The 15,401-nt window shown below is 63.3% G+C and overlaps 1 protein-coding gene across 6 annotated transcripts in view; it reads left to right on the plus strand.

Moving 5' to 3' along the window:
- Positions 1-15,401, plus strand: part of CHD8 (chromodomain helicase DNA binding protein 8) — a 29,976-nt gene that overhangs the window by 2,262 nt on the left and 12,313 nt on the right. For 4 of the 6 annotated variants that reach the window (XM_073308659.1, XM_073308664.1, XM_073308663.1 and 1 more), the window contains 15 exons: positions 3,154-4,034; positions 4,167-4,541; positions 5,005-5,372; positions 5,821-5,935; positions 6,193-6,381; positions 6,617-6,685; positions 6,910-6,965; positions 8,244-8,361; positions 9,918-10,001; positions 10,338-10,475; positions 11,509-11,630; positions 12,527-12,770; positions 13,479-13,655; positions 13,910-14,053; positions 14,780-15,035. In XM_073308659.1, coding sequence (XP_073164760.1) covers positions 3,303-4,034; positions 4,167-4,541; positions 5,005-5,372; positions 5,821-5,935; positions 6,193-6,381; positions 6,617-6,685; positions 6,910-6,965; positions 8,244-8,361; positions 9,918-10,001; positions 10,338-10,475; positions 11,509-11,630; positions 12,527-12,770; positions 13,479-13,655; positions 13,910-14,053; positions 14,780-15,035 — 3,187 coding nt within the window. In that variant the 5' untranslated portion in view covers positions 3,154-3,302. Of the gene's footprint in view, positions 1-2,292; positions 2,385-3,153; positions 4,035-4,166; positions 4,542-5,004; positions 5,373-5,820; positions 5,936-6,192; positions 6,382-6,616; positions 6,686-6,909; positions 6,966-8,243; positions 8,362-9,917; positions 10,002-10,337; positions 10,476-11,508; positions 11,631-12,526; positions 12,771-13,478; positions 13,656-13,909; positions 14,054-14,779; positions 15,036-15,401 lie in introns of those variants that run through there. The other 2 variants (XM_073308661.1, XM_073308662.1) reach the window with 2 other exon arrangements.

Genomic DNA, 15,401 nt, shown 5'->3' on the forward strand with positions numbered 1-15,401 from the left:
GCTCCCAATGTCAATTTTGTGTTGTGCTTCAGGCGGGGGACAGGATGATGCATGCAGGGAGAGGGTATGTGGCGTGGGCCTTCAGCAGAGCTTGGTTACTAGTGGGTGGGTGCTGGGAAGTGGGGGTCACAGTGCAGCCCAGTGGGGGGTTGCGGTATGGGGAGCGTAATGGCTGAGGTGCCCTGGGGGTTCGACTGGCACAGAGTGAGCATGGGGGATGGCTGCCTGCAGACAGCACTGAGAGGGGCTGTTGGGAAAGGTACAGGACTAAGGGTTGCACCCCCACCCATTGGCTTGTTGGGTGTTACTTTCGGCTCTGGGGTGTATGGGAGGTATCTCTGGGCACAGTGGGGAGAGGGCAGCTGGAGCAGTTGTGGGGGGCCCTGGAAGCGGCTGTATCTTGCACAGCCCAGAGGGGAGGCCGGTAGGTATATGCTGGGTGGGTGGGTGGCTGGAGCTCCAGGCCTGTCGTGCAGTGGGGTGTTAGATGGGGGGGTCCTCTGGGCTCCTGCGGGGGGGGAGTTGGTGTGTGGCACAGTGGTGCGGCAGAGGTCGGCCCCAGCGTGTGTTTGGGGAGTCATGGCAGAGTTTAGCACTTAGCACCTGCATCCCTGGGCTGGTTCTGGGAGTGACTCGGGGGTGCAGCAGCTCAAGGGGGAAGGGTGGGGGCAGGATGGGGGGGCTGAGGTGGGTTTTTCTGGGGGGTCTGCTGGGTGGGGTGGGATGTTGGGGTTCTCAGGAGCTCTGGGGGGGTGGTCGGATCTTGGGGGTGTTGGGTGGGGGGCTGGGAGGGGGGTCTCTTGGGGGTGGAGTTTGTGGGGGGGGGGTCTCTTCTGTGGTGCTGGGGACGCTGGGTGTCCGTGGGGCCAGGCTGGGGGAATCCTGGGGAGCTGGGGGGGGGCGGGTCTCTGTGGGACCAGGTGGGGTAGGGGCAGGTGTCTGTGGGGCTGGGCTGGGGGGGGTTCCTGGGGAGCTGGGGGGGTGTCTGTGGGGCTGGGGGGGGGTCCCAGGAGTTGTGGGGCAGGCTGGGGGGGCGGGTGTCCGTGGGGCCGGGCTGCGGGTGTCCGTGGGGGGGTCTCGGGAGCTGGGGGCGGGTGTCCGCGGGGGCGGGCTGGGGGGGTCCCGGGAGCGGGGGGGCGGGTGTCCGTGGGGCCGGGCTGGGGGGTCCCGGGGGCGGGTGTCCGCGGGGCCGGGCCCTGTGTCCGCTGCGCTGCTGGAAGCGGCCGGCCCCGGCCCCGCCTCCCGCCCGGCCCGTGGGACGGACCCGCCGCCGAGACGCCGGGATTGGAGCCGCGTCCGGGAGAGCCTGGGCCCCGTTGCGGGTGGGGGCATGTGGGGGGTGCCCTGGGGGTGAGGAGGGAATGGGGGAGCATGGGGGGGTGCCCTGGGGGCATGGGGGGGGAGATGGGGTGGGGGAGCATGGGGGGTGCCCTGGGGGCATGGGGGGGGAGATGGGGTGGGGGAGCATGGGGGGGTGCCCTGGGGGCATGGGGTGGGGGAGCATGGGGGGGTGCCCTGGGGGCATGGGGTGGGGGAGATGGGGTGGGGGAGTATACGGGCCATGAGGGGCATGTGGGGAGCTGTGCGAGAGGCATTGGGGTACTGAGGCAGATTGGGGCAGGGGTGTACAAGGGGAGGGACCATGTGGGTGGGGTGGGGGTGAGGTGGAGCAGTATGGGTTGGGGGAGAAGGACCACTGAGGGGATGGGGGTGTGGGGAGCTGTGGGAGAGGGGTTGGGGGCAGGGAGTGGGATGGATGGGGAACACTGGGGTTATGGGGGAGCTGGGGCTGGAGGGAAATGGGGGTTGGGTTGGGGGCTGCAGGGGGATGGGAGTGGGTGTGGTGAGGGTGCATGGGGCAGGGGTTGTGGCGAGATGGGGAGCTGGAGAGTTGTGGGGGATTAAGGGAAAAGAGGACACAGGCTGTAGGAGGGTGGGGATAAGATGGAGGAATATCAGGGGGCACTGGGTCGGGAGAGGATTGGTGGGGCAGGAGAGGGATGGAGATGGGACAGCCTGGGGAACTAGGAGCAGTGAAGTAGGGGTTCTGGTATGGTGTGTGGGGGAACGGTTGGTGTAACGCTGTGGGGGGTGCGGTGTGGGAGGCAGGGTCTGTAACAGTGTGGGGTGCAAGGCCTGTAACGTTGTGTGGGGGTCTAACACTGTGTGGGGAAGGGTATGTGTAACGCTGTGTGTGGGGTGCGGGGAAGGGTCTAATGCTGTGGGGGCTGCAGTGTGTGGGGATGGAGGGAGCAATGTGAGAGGGGAGCAATGTGGTGGTTGCCCGAGTTCTGTCTGCTCAGTGCCATCTTATCCACCGGACGCTGTTGGGGAGCCCTTTTCTGGCCCCAGTCTCTGTGCAGCACCCCCCAAGGTGCATTGAGGTGAGGGGGGCCTGCACTGGAATCTTTCAGTTTCTCTGGGGTTGTCCCGAACTCGTCTTGTTGTTTCCCTGCTGTGTCTGGGGACGGGGGGCTCCTGGTTGTCATTGTTGGTTTATTGGCAAGGGGAGGACTATGGTGGGGGGGTCTCTTGTTTCTGTGCGGTGACAGCAGGGAAGTTGGGATCCCTGCTGCTGTTGTGCGCTGCAAAAGCGAGACAGGGTGTGGGTCTGAGCAGCGGTTTGGGACAGGATTTGGGGGGTCACGTCTCTTTGGGGACCCTGCTCCTGCTCTGTGGGACTGGTAGCTGTTCAGGCATGAAGAGGGGGACTCTTGGATACCAGAGATGTGCCCCCTTTTCTGTCTCAGTTGGAGAGTTGGGGTGTGTGTACGGGACATGGGAGAAGCATTGGAAAGCAGGGGACGGTGGGTCGAGATTGCTGGGGCCATGGGGCTGTGGGACGGGATTAAGGGGCAGAGCTGGGATGGCAGAGCACTGTGGGTCAGGATTAAGAGGCAGCAGAACTGAGGCAGCAAGGAACTGTGGGGCAGCAGCAGAGTGGGGATCGCAGGGGGCTGTGGGGCGGGATTAAGGGGCAGAGCTGGGACGGCAGGGGGCTGTGGGGCCACGGCAGATCTGGGACAGCAGGGGGATGTGGGGCGGGAGTGAGGAGGGCATGTACATGGGAGCATCTGGCCTCCCTAGCTGGGAGCCAGGGATTGAGATACTGGAGGTGCGTCCAGTAACCCTCCTCCCGTGTCTCCCATGCAGCCGGACCTGGACTCCTGCTCTTCCTTCTCCATGAGGCCTGGCGCCACCTGACGTGACCCGCGGAGGCCCCAGTTTTGACGCTCTTTGGGGAGGGGAGCCCCAAACCCCTCCCCACTGTGACAGCCCCCTCTTCCACCCCCCCCACCGCCATGGCTGACCCCATCATGGACCTGTTCGACGACCCCAACCTTTTCGGGTTGGACTCCCTGACGGACGAAGGCTTTGCCCAAGCACCGCCTGACCCCATCGAAGAGGCGCTGGGACTGCCGGGGGCACTGGACCCCTCCCAGCCAACGCCGCTCCCTGCCACAGAGCCTGCCCAGCCAGAGACGCTGCCGGGGCAGCCGAATCCCACACCTGTCTCCCCGCAGCCAGACCCTCCGCAGCCAGGACTCCCCCAGGAGCAGGAGGTGCTGAGCCAGGGGAACCCCTTTATGGGCGTGTCCAGTGCCAGCAGTGCCGTGGTGTCGTCCTCCTCCGTTGTGGGGCAGCAGCTGCCGCAGGCTGCAGCCCCGCTGCCAGCCCCCAAGATTGTCATCCTGAAGGCCCCAGCAGGCGGCTCCGTGACGGGGGCCCACGTGGCTCAGATCCAGGCCCAGCCCCAGCCACTGGGGGCAGCCAACGGGGGCAAGGTGACCTTTGCCAAGGTACTGACAGGCACCCCACTGCGCCCTGGCGTCTCCATCGTCTCCAGCAATGCTGTGCTGGCCACCAAGGTGTCCGCCTCGGGCGGCCCCACCACTGTGCACCGGCTGGTCCAGCCCGGCCGGCCCGTCAAGCAGCTGGTGTTGCAGCCAGTGAAAAGCCCGCCGGGGGGCATGGGGGCTCCAGGTGGAACACCCCTGAAACCTGCTGTCACCCTGACATCCGCCCCTGCTCAGGTAAGGAGGCTGCAGGACGGGCATGTCTGACCCCAGTGTGAAAGAGTCAAAGCACATCCTGCTGACGCTCCGGGGGGAGGGCACTGGAGTGGGAGGGCTGGTGTCTAACCCCCATTGCTCTCTCCCCTGCAGGGTGAGTCGAAGCGCATCACTCTGGTGCTCCAGCAGCCGCAGGGGGGCAGTGGCCCCCCAGGGCAGCGCCACGTGGTGCTGGGCAACCTGCCGGGGAAGATCGTGCTGCAGGGCAACCAGCTGGCGGCCCTGAGCCAGGCCAAGGGGGTGCCGGGCCAGCCGGCCAAGGTGGTGACCATCCAGCTGCAGGTGCAGCAGCCCCCAGGGGGTCAGCCTGGGGGGCCTCACAAGATCCAGCTGCTGCAGCAGCCCCCGGCGGCAGGTGCCTCAGGACAGCAGCCCCCCCTGGCGGTCTCCTCTGTTCAGCAGGCCCAGGTGGTGGGTGGCCCGGGGCAGAGGCTGACGGTGCCGCTCAAGGTTGTGCTGCAGCCACAGGTGAGCTGGGGATTGGGGCCTGCTTAGGGGGAGCTGCCCAAGGTGGGGGGTGGTGAAGGTGTCTGTGAAGGCTCCCCAGGCCCATTGGGAAATTGGGGCCAGGGGTGGCTTTCCCCTAGGCCACACATCCCTGGGTGGCTCCACGTGGGGAAGGCAGTGTCTGAGGGGAGTTTGGGTTGGGGGTGATGGTCCCAGGCTGGCTCGTCCCACGGCAACTTCCCGGGGGGAAAGTGGGGTCTAAGGGGAGTTTGGGTCAGGGGTGATGGTCTCGTTGTCCCCCCCCTTCCCCCTGGCTGGCCCATCCCTCAGCTGCTCCCCTGGTGGAAGGCGATGTCTGAGGGGAGTTTGTGTCAGAGGGTGATGGTCTGAGGCCTGCTCGTCCCACGGCAGCTCCCCGGGGGGAAGGCTGGGTCAGGGCATCTGAGGGTGGTCCGGGTGATGGTCTCGTCCCCCGCTCTCCCAGGCTGGCTCATCCCAGGGTGGCTCACCTGGGCTCTCCGTGGTGAAGGTGCTGAGCAGCAGCGAGGTGGCAGCACTGTCCGGCCATGGCGCACGCAGTGGCTCAGAGGAGACCCGCAAGCTGGAGCACCAGAAGAAGCAGGAGAAGGCGAACCGCATCGTGGCGGAAGCCATTGCCCGGGCGCGGGCCCGCGGCGAGCAGAACATCCCCCGCGTGCTGAATGAGGATGAGCTGCCTAGTGTGCGGCCCGAGGAGGAGGGCGAACGCAAGCGGCGCCGCAAGGGCGAGCGTGGGGGGCCCAAGGAGGAGAGGCCCCGCAAGGGCCGGGGCCAGGGGGGCTCTGGCAAAAGCAAGGGGCGCAGCAAGCCCAGGTGAGACCCCTCATACAACCCCCCCAGTCCGGAGACGCCCATCTCATCATGCAGCCCCGCCCAGGGGAGACTTGACCCCCAGCCCAGAGATGCATGAAACTCAGGGTTGAAGGCTGGAAAGTTTCTCCATCTTCCCCTGTTCCAGCCCCGCCCCACCTTTCCCCAGCCCCTCTGGTCCCATCTGCCCTGCCTTGCCCTTGGGGGGTGCAGGCAGGTGGCTGGTCCCTGGTGGGGGTTGTACTGGGAGCTGCAGCCAGTGCTGGAGGGGTTGGGGCTAGATCTGAGCTTGGGTGGGAGCTGTGCTGGATGCGCTGGCGAGAGGTGGGTAGCGGCTCTGTCTGCCCAGCAGAGTGGAGCCCTGGCCTCCCTTCCCCCTGCACTCCCCCCGATGGGGTGTGAGCCCAGCCCCCCCTCACTCTGCCTGTCTGTCCCCTGTCGTCATCCCCAGCACCATCACCCCCGTAGTGGGGAAGAAACGGAAGCGGAACGCCTCCTCCGATAACTCTGACACTGAGGCCATTCCAGCTCCATCCCCCCGCGAGGAGGAGGAGAGCAGCGTTCAGGTGAGGAGACGTGGGGGGGGGTTGATGCACGGCATACAGGCTTTCCGGACACTTGGGTTCCCTGCCTGGGAGGAGAGCAGCGTGATCTCTGCTAGGGGGGAGTGAGTGGGGCAGGGGGCTGTGCCATGCACCCTGTGTGTGTGTCTGTCCCCCTGCCCTCTAACGCCTTATGTGTGTATGTGGGGCCCTATCTGGGCTCAGTGTGCAGTGTCTGTCCTGGGGTGTCTCTAACACGTGCCCCACTCCTGCACCCCCAGAAGCGTCGCTCCAACCGGCAGGTGAAGCGGAAGAAATACACCGAGGATCTGGACATCAAGATCACGGACGATGAGGAGGATGAGGAGCTGGACGTGACAGGGCCAGTGCGGCCTGAGCAGCCTCCCGTGCCGCAGCCCCCTGCCCCTGAGCCGGAGGGAGAGACCCTGCCCTCCATGCAGTTCTTCGTGGTGAGTCCGCCCCCCAATCTGCCTGGGCCCCAGGGGGATGCAGGGAGCAGAACCACTGCACCCTACACCTTTCCTTGTGGTAAGCCTGGGGGGCTGGGTGGGAGGGGCCCCAAGAGCGTTTGGGCCGTGAAGTATGATGCAGCTGCGGCTAGGGTCCAGTCTGCAGGGCAGGGTGTGAAAGGCTTCTGCTGCTTGTAATTCCCTCTCCCCCAATCTCTCCCATCCTTGCCCTCAGGAGAACCCCAGTGAGGAGGATGCCGCCATTGTAGACAAGGTGCTGTCCATGCGGGTGGTGAAGAAGGAGGTGAGAGCGCACCCTGCAAGGATGGGTCTGATGCCTCCTGGGCACCAGACCCCACAGGAGGGGGCCAGAGACTGCGATATGAGGCTTTTCTCCTCTAGGGGGTGCTGGCTGCAAGGGAGGAGGGTGGAGCTGGGTGCTTCGGTGGGTTTGGGAGGGGGTGGTGTTCAGGGAATTGAGTATAGGGTGTTAGCAGCACTAACTCCTCTCTCTTTCTCTTTCTCCAGCTCCCCTCAGGGCAGTTCACTGAAGCAGAGGAATTCTTCGTCAAATACAAAAACTAGTAGGTATCATGCCCTTCCCCGAGGCATCTGGGCACCGCTCCCCCTCCCAGAATGCACTGAGCCCAGCTCCTCACCTGCCCCTGCGTGGTGTGAGGAGGGTGCAGCCGTATCTCCCCAGCTCTGGTTTTCCCCTGCAAGGGCCTGAGGGGAGGCAGATGGATCTGGAGCACCTAATGCCACAGACCCTGGGTGGCAGGGGCACTGGGCTTGCCGCTCACCGCTGCACTGCAAATGGGCACCAGTGCCCAGTTGGGGAAGGTCAAGGGTGTAGGAGGGGTGGAGCATGGGAGGCATTTAGAGCTGGTTGAAACATTTTCAGCAAAACAGTTTTCCCTTCCCAAAAAATGCCCCAAAATGTGTCAGCTCTGTGACAATTTCACAACCAAACTTTTGACAAGAAGATTCTCATTCCAGGGATGTCCAGGAAGTAAAAGTGTTTCATTTTGACTGGCTCTCTGTTGACTCCACTTTTCTATTAACAAATTGGGATGTTCCATCTATGTACGTTATCCTGGGGCCCGAAGGCCCAGGCAGGTTGTCGGAACCTGGGGCCTTGCCGGGTTGTTTCCATGAAGAGAAATCGGTGATAGTCAGGTCTGCTCTTTGCTGCAGTCCTAAAGAACCAACACACAGTCCCATGCCCTGGGACACGATAAGGCAGTTTCCTGGCCCATGCTCTCCAGGCCTGCCTCCACAGCCAGTCCTGTGTCCCAAGGAGCTCCATGTCTCAGCTCCCACCCCAGGCCATGCTCCTTGCTGCATCGCTCCTTCCTGCTGGCTTTCGCCCATGCCCACGTCAGCCCCCAGACCCTGCCTCTGCAGCCAGACCCTTTGCCTGGGGGGATGGTTACCTACTGCTCCCAGCAGTCACTACCTAACAGGGCATTGAACTGCTCCTTCTGTTTAGCTTGACTGAAGGATGGCCGGTGCGCCCACCAGCTCTGTGGGCCATGGCCGCTGTCGATGCCCGCTAGCACAACATATCGTGTTATATGTCTGTTTTCATATAAAATGAGACTACTTGAAACCATAAATTCATAAGGCTCCACCTTCACCCTATGGAAACGGCGGGTTTCCATGCCCTTGGGTCACACTTGTTTCGGGGTTTTGTTTCTCAGGAGATTCTAAAATTTCTGCTTCCGTTCAGATTCTGAATGGAGAAAACTCCCCACTGTCAGAATTTCCAGGCGCGGAATTCAAACTCCAGTTTCTGGCCAGATCTAATATCACTCGTGGGGTGTCCGTCCATTTGCCTAACCCCTCTGCCCTTCCTCCAGCTCGTATCTGCACTGCGAATGGGCCACCATTGCCCAGCTGGAGAAGGACAAGCGAATCCACCAGAAACTCAAGCGCTTCAAGACCAAGATGACCCAGATGAGGCACTTCTTCCATGAGGTACCATGGGGCGGGTGGGTGTGAACCATGGGGGGACCACAGGGTCTGGGCAGCAGTGACACTTCCTGGGAGTACCCAGAGCTGTGAGGCTCCTCGATACCCCCTACCCTGAGTGTGAGGGCAACCCAGCACCCCAACTCTATGGGTAACACAAGCACTGCCCCCTTGCCTCGCCTGCCCCACTGTTACTGAACAGGTTAGCGATTGACACACCCCAGCTCTGGGCCCTCCATGCCTCCCCTGGCCACTCACAGCATCCACAGACTTACTACTCCCAAAGAGGCAGGACGCCCTCAGATCACCGCTCCCTCAGCACAGCACTTGGATACATTTAGAGCTGCAGTTCTCCGCCTGTGGCCCATGTGACACCCTCAGGGCCATACAGGTAGTGTATCTATTGTAGTGGGGGCAGCCTACGTAACACAGAGCCACATATGCAGCCCTTAATGGTAAATAGGCTGAGAACCACTGGTTAATACTGAAAACGAGGATACGGTTTCATTGACAAAGTGTAGAGATTCCAGTTGCAGTAAGTAAAGTATTGGAAAGAGAGGGTGACTAGAAAATGAAACACCACCACCCATTCCAGAGCCTGGACTGACTGACAGCTACAGACTCTCTTGATGAGTATTGCTCACCCAGATTCTTTGCAGCCAGGTCGGCTGTGACCCTCCTTTCATGGGACAGGCATGCTGGCTGGCTGCCTCCCAGGTGAAGGCACTGGTGTTCATTGCTTTGCACTCCGAGGTACAGCAGAAATCCTCTGCTGTTCCTCCTATACAGGATGCCCCCACTGTCATTCCCGTAGATGCTGCAATCTCTTACGTAGCAGATGGCTCGCTATATAAATAGGTGCACGTTGTGAGGCCACAATAATCAAATTGCCAGACAGGGAGACCTTGGGGGGTTTCACCTTCCTCTGCAGCGTGGGTCACCTGCAGGTTTTAACTAGTGTCAGTGGTGGATTCTCTGTAACTTGAAGTTCCAAACCATAGTTTGAGGACGTCAGTAATTCAGCTAGAGGTTGGGGGTCTGTTACAGGAGTGGGTGAGGGTCTGAGGCCTGCGACTTGCAGGAGGTCAGATGAGAAGATCACAGTGGTCCTTCCTGGCATTAATGACTGAGTATCTGAGAAGTGTCTGGTCCTGTCGGCCTGAAAGCAGCGTTTCAGAGGATGTCGCCACTCTAACTCCAAGCCCTTAAGAACATAATTTCCAGCACAGACCCAGAACTCCGTAAATGTTCTCTGTATGTGCATTTCCTGAGGACTGGCAGCTGGTGGGCTGCTGGCTCATGGGACAGAACTAACTTGCCACCCTTTGGTGAGCTGTGACATACCTAACTGACCCAGCAGGCCCCTGTGAAGCCCTCTGCCCATGGGCACCCAGGGGTCCCTTTGGCACTGTGGCCATGGGACTGACTCCTTCCCCACAGCAGCAGAGGTCTGGGAGGGTGGGAGCTGGGGGTCTCTGGCCAGGATGGGGTGTGTGGGTGAGTGCCAGTCCTCGGGGAGACGGGGGACAGGGAGAGGGGAGTTATGTACATCTCCTCCCCAGGATGAGGAGCCTTTTAACCCTGACTATGTGGAGGTCGACCGGATCCTGGATGAGTCCCACAGTGTCGATAAGGACAACGGAGAGGTGACCAGGGTGGGGTTGGGGGTTTAGCTGTGGGGGGAACTGGGACAGTGAAGTGTGGGGGGGAAGTGGGGTCTGAGGCAGGGGCCAAAGCTCTGGGGCTGCAAACCCCCCTGATTTATGGGGGGCTATTGGGGCTTGGAGTGAAGCTCCAAGGAAACTCGCTTCAGGGGTGGGGTTGAGGATTGGGAACAGGCACCAGTTCTCCCCTCCCACCACGTGGCCCTGGCCTGGTTGGGGAGAGCTGACACTCTCCATGGGGCGGGGATGAGCTGTGGGGGCTGGGTGCCGTGGGAGCCCCTTGTGACCATGGGCCTGTCCCTGTCCCTGTCGCCGCAGCCGGTGATCTATTACCTGGTGAAGTGGTGCTCCCTGCCTTATGAGGACAGTACCTGGGAGCTCAAGGAGGATGTGGATGAGGGGAAAGTCCGTGAGTTCAAACGCATCCAGGCCCGGCACCCTGATCTCAAACGCGTGGTGAGTGACAGTCTCTGGCTCCACCCCCCAGTCCCAGCACTAGGGTTGCCAACTTTCTAATCACACAAAACAGAACACCCTTGCCCTGCCCCTTCTCCAAGGACCTGTCTACTCCATCCACCCTCCCTCCGTTGCTCGCTCTTCCCCCACCCTCACTCATTTTCACCATGCTGGGACAGGGGGTTGGTATGCAGGGGTAAGGGTTCCAGGGTGGGGTGAGATATGAGGGGTTCTGGGCTGGAGCAGGGGGTTGGGGTATGGGAAGGAGTTTGGGTGCTGAAGGCATTCCGACCTGGGGCAGAGGGTTCAGGGCGCAGGATCCGGGCAGCACTTACATCAGGTGGCTCCCAGAAGTGGCCGGCATGTCCAGCTCCTAGGCGTAGGGGCAGCCAGATGGCTCTGCATGCTGCTCGCAGGCGCCACCCCTGCAGCTCCCATTAGCTGCAGTTCATGGCCAATGGGAGCTGTGGAGCCGGGGTGGGGGCAGCGCATCGAGCCACCGTGGCTGTCCCTCCACCTAGGAGCCAGCCATCCGGACTTCTAGTGGCCTGGTCAACAGTGCTGACTGGAGTCGCGAGGGTCCCTTTTTGACCGGGTGTTCCGCTCGAAAACTAGATGCCCGGCACTCTGAGCTCAAATGCGTGGTGAGTGACAGCCCCCAGCTCCACTCCCTCAGCCACGAGCTCTGCCCCCTCAGCCTAAATGCATCCAGGCCCTGAGCTCAGAGGCAGGAGGAGTGACAGCTGTAGCTCCACCCCCTACCCTGGCTCCAGCCACCCCGCTTAAATGAATGGTGAGTGACAGCCCCCATCTTGCCTCCCACCCCAGCCCCCATCCCAAGTTGGCTCAGCCATCATTTCTCCCCCCTCCAGCTACCTCCCATCCCAAAAGCAGCAGGTCAGGCACCTGGAACGCCCATGCATGCTGAGTGACAGCACCTGTCTCCCCTCCGTGCAGCCCCCTCTCCACCGCCGCTGGCGCAGGGGGTGCTTCTTTCTGCCATGCTGACGGGGTCCCCCACTGTTCCCCCCAGGCCCGCCCCCAGGCCATCTCCTGGAAAAAACTGGAGCTCTCCCACGAGTACAAGAACCGCAACCAGCTGCGCGAGTATCAGCTGGAGGGGGTCAACTGGCTGCTCTTCAACTGGTACAACAGGTGAGCTGGGTCTGGGCGACACAGGAAGGGGACGGGCAGGTGAGGCTGGGGTTAGTGCTTGGTCTCCCACTCAGCTGGCAGAACTGCACCCTGGCAGAGGGCCTGGGGCGGGGGAGGAGGTAGTTGGGGTGGGGGGATGCTGACCCCCATTTCTCCCCCCACAGGCAGAACTGCACCCTGGCAGAGGGGCTGGGGCAGGGGAGGAGGTAGTTGGGGTGGGGGGATGCTGACCCCCATTTCTCCCCCCACAGGCAGAACTGCACCCTGGCAGAGGGAGGAGGTAGTTGGGGGGGATGCTGACCCCCATTTCTCCCCCCATAGGCAGAACTGTATCCTGGCAGAGGGCCTGGGGCGGGGGAGGAGGTAGTTGGGGTGGGGGGATGCTGACCCCCATTTCTCCCCCCACAGGCAGAACTGCACCCTGGCAGAGGGCCTGGGGCGGGGGAGGAGGTAGTTGGGGTGGGGGGATGCTGACCCCCATTTCTCCCCCCACAGGCAGAACTGCACCCTGGCAGAGGGGCTGGGGCAGGGGAGGAGGTAGTTGGGGTGGGGGGATGCTGACCCCCATTTCTCCCCCCACAGGCAGAACTGCACCCTGGCAGAGGGAGGAGGTAGTTGGGGGGGATGCTGACCCCCATTTCTCCCCCCATAGGCAGAACTGTATCCTGGCAGAGGGCCTGGGGCGGGGGAGGAGGTAGTTGGGGTGGGGGGATGCTGACCCCCATTTCTCCCCCCACAGGCAGAACTGCACCCTGGCAGAGGGGCTGGGGCAGGGGAGGAGGTAGTTGGGGTGGGGGGATGCTGACCCCCATTTCTCCCCCCACAGGCAGAACTGCACCCTGGCAGAGGGAGGAGGTAGTTGGGGGGGATGCTGACCCCCATTTCTCCCCCCATAGGCAGAACTGTATCCTGGCAGATGAGATGGGGCTGGGGAAGACCATCCAGTCGATCGCCTTCCTACAGGAAGTTTACAACGTGGGCATCCGCGGCCCGTTCCTGGTCATCGCTCCCCTCTCCACCATCACCAACTGGGAGCGCGAGTTCAACACGTGGACCGAGATGAACAGCATCGTCTACCACGGCAGCTTGGCCTCCCGCCAGATGATCCAACAGTACGAGATGTACTGCAAGGACTCCCGGGTACGGGGGAGAGGGGCAGATGCACGGAGCGTGGACACTGACACATGAGTGTACTGCAGGGACTCCAGGGTACCGGGAAGGGGGCAGACACAGGGGGACATGGACTCAGGGACTCTGGGGTACCGGGGGGGGGGGCAGACGCAGGAGGGTGTGGACATATGCGTCTATACTGCAGGGACTCTGGGGTATGGCGGGGGGGGGCGGACACAGGCGTGTGTATTGCAGGGACTCCGGGAGGAGGAGCAGACGCAGGAGGACGTGGACACAAGCGCGTGTACTGCAGGGACTCCAGGGTACCGGTGGGCGGGTGGGCAGATGCAGGGGGACGTGGACATAGGCGTGTGTACTGCAGGGACTCTGGGGTACCGGGGGGGGTGGGCAGATGCAGGGGGACGTGGACATAGGCGTGTGTACTGCAGGGACTCCGGGGTACCGGGGCGGGTGGGCAGATGCAGGGGGACGTGGACACAGGCGTGTGTACTGCAGGGACTCTGAGGTACCAGGGGGAGGGGCAGACGCAGGGGGACGTGGACACAGGCGCGTGTACTGCAAGCAAGGAGCAGGGGACCCAGCAGGGCAGGCTCTCTGCAGGCCCCAGGAGGTGGGTTTCCTGCCCTGGCATGTTGTGGGGAGGCTGTTCTCGGCTGTGCTGGTTCCCGGGGCAGCCCACCACCACCGCGTCGTCTGATTGCCCTTGCTCCCCTCCAGGGCCGGCTGATCCCTGGCGCCTACAAGTTCGACGCGCTCATCACCACTTTTGAGATGATCCTGTCAGACTGCCCTGAGCTGCGGGAGATCGAGTGGCGCTGCGTCATCATCGACGAGGCCCACCGGCTCAAGAACCGCAACTGCAAGCTGCTGGACAGCCTCAAGCACATGGACCTGGTGGGATGACTGGGGTCCCAGAGGTGTCCGGGGATGGGGCGGAAGGGAGCCCTGGGGGGAAAACTGGTGGCTGTGGTGGAGCTGGGCTGGGGCTGTGTCGGGGGGCTGCCCTGTGCTGGGCCCTGAGTCGGGCATTTGGCTCTGTGAGGTGTGGGCCCAGCCTCTGGGCGCTGTGGGGGGTTAGGAGGCTCCATGGAGCTCTTTGGAGGGAGGGGTAGCGTGGGGCCGCCCCCTGACACCCTGTCCCGTGCCAGGAGCACAAGGTGCTGCTGACGGGCACCCCGCTGCAGAACACAGTAGAGGAGCTGTTCAGCCTGCTGCACTTCCTGGAGCCCTCGCAGTTCCCCTCCGAGGCAGAGTTCCTCAAGGACTTCGGGGACCTCAAGACAGAGGAGCAGGTAAGGGCGAGCGGGCGTCCCCCGTCCGTGTGCCTCATCCTGCCCTTCCTTGCCATCCGCGCACCACTGCCCCGCCATCCCCAAGCCCCTCGTCCCACCATGCACCACCGCCCCACCCTCCCAAACCCCTCATCCCTCCCTGCTGACCGCGCACCACTGCCCAGCCCTCCCTGAGCCCCTCGTCCCCCCACTGCGCACCACCGCACCACCCTGTTGTCTGCTTACCCCCGCCCCGCCTTCCCGAGCCCCTCATCCCGCCGCGCACCACCGCCTCACCCCGCCCTGCTGTCCACGCACCCCTATCCTCCCTGAGCCTCTTGTCCCTCCGCCCATCACTGCCCCGCCCTCCCCGAGCCCCTTGTTACTCCACACACCACCGCTCCACCCTCCCCGAGCCCCTCATCCCTCGGGGCTCCGCCCTCCCTGAGCCCCTTGTCCCACCCCGCCCTCCCTGTGTCTCTTTTCCCCAACCCCCTCGTCCTGCACCCCTGTCCTCTGGTCCAAGTCCCTTGTCCCCCATCCACGTGCCTCGCCCTGCCCTCCTGCTCGCACGCGAAGAGCCCCTTGTCTACCACGCACACAGCCCTTCCTGCCCCCAGCCTGTCCTCTGTCTCCTGTTCACAACACCCACCCCTGACGGTACCCCTCAGTCCCAAACCTCAGCCCCCTGCTGTCCCAGCCCTGGGCTCCTCCCGCATGTGCTGACTCCCCCAGCCCTGCTCCCAGGTGCAGAAGCTCCAGGCCATCCTGAAGCCCATGATGCTGCGGCGGCTGAAAGAGGATGTCGAGAAGAACCTGGCGCCCAAGCAGGAGACCATCATCGAGGTGGAGCTGACCAACATCCAGAAGAAATACTACCGGGCCATCCTGGAGAAGAACTTCTCCTTCCTGTCCAAGGGGGCGGGGCACACCAACATGCCTAACCTGCTGAACACCATGATGGAGCTCCGCAAGTGCTGCAACCACCCCTACCTCATCAACGGTGAGGGGCCGGGTGGGGGTTCCCCCCTCGGTCAGCGCTGCCCCCTCGCCGCCGGCACCCGTTCCTGCAATGGGGGCATCTCAGTGGGGCCGGGTGGGGGTTCCCCCCTCGGTCAGCGCTGCCCCCTCGCCGCCGGCACCCGTTCCTGCAATGGGGGCATCTCAGTGGGGCCGGGTGGGGGCTCTCCCCTCGGTCAGCGCTGCCCCCTCGCTGCCGGCGCCCGTCCCTGCAATGGGAGCATCTCAGCGGGGCCGGGTGGGGGCTCTCCCCCCGGGGGCAGCACTGCCCGTCCCTGCATCTCCCCTTGGGCAGCACTGCTGGCGCCCGTCCCTACACCGGGGGCATCTCAGCGGGGCTGGGCGGGAG

Source organism: Lepidochelys kempii, chromosome 13, assembly GCF_965140265.1.
Source record: "Lepidochelys kempii isolate rLepKem1 chromosome 13, rLepKem1.hap2, whole genome shotgun sequence".
NCBI classification, from domain to species: Eukaryota; Metazoa; Chordata; order Testudines; family Cheloniidae; genus Lepidochelys; species Lepidochelys kempii.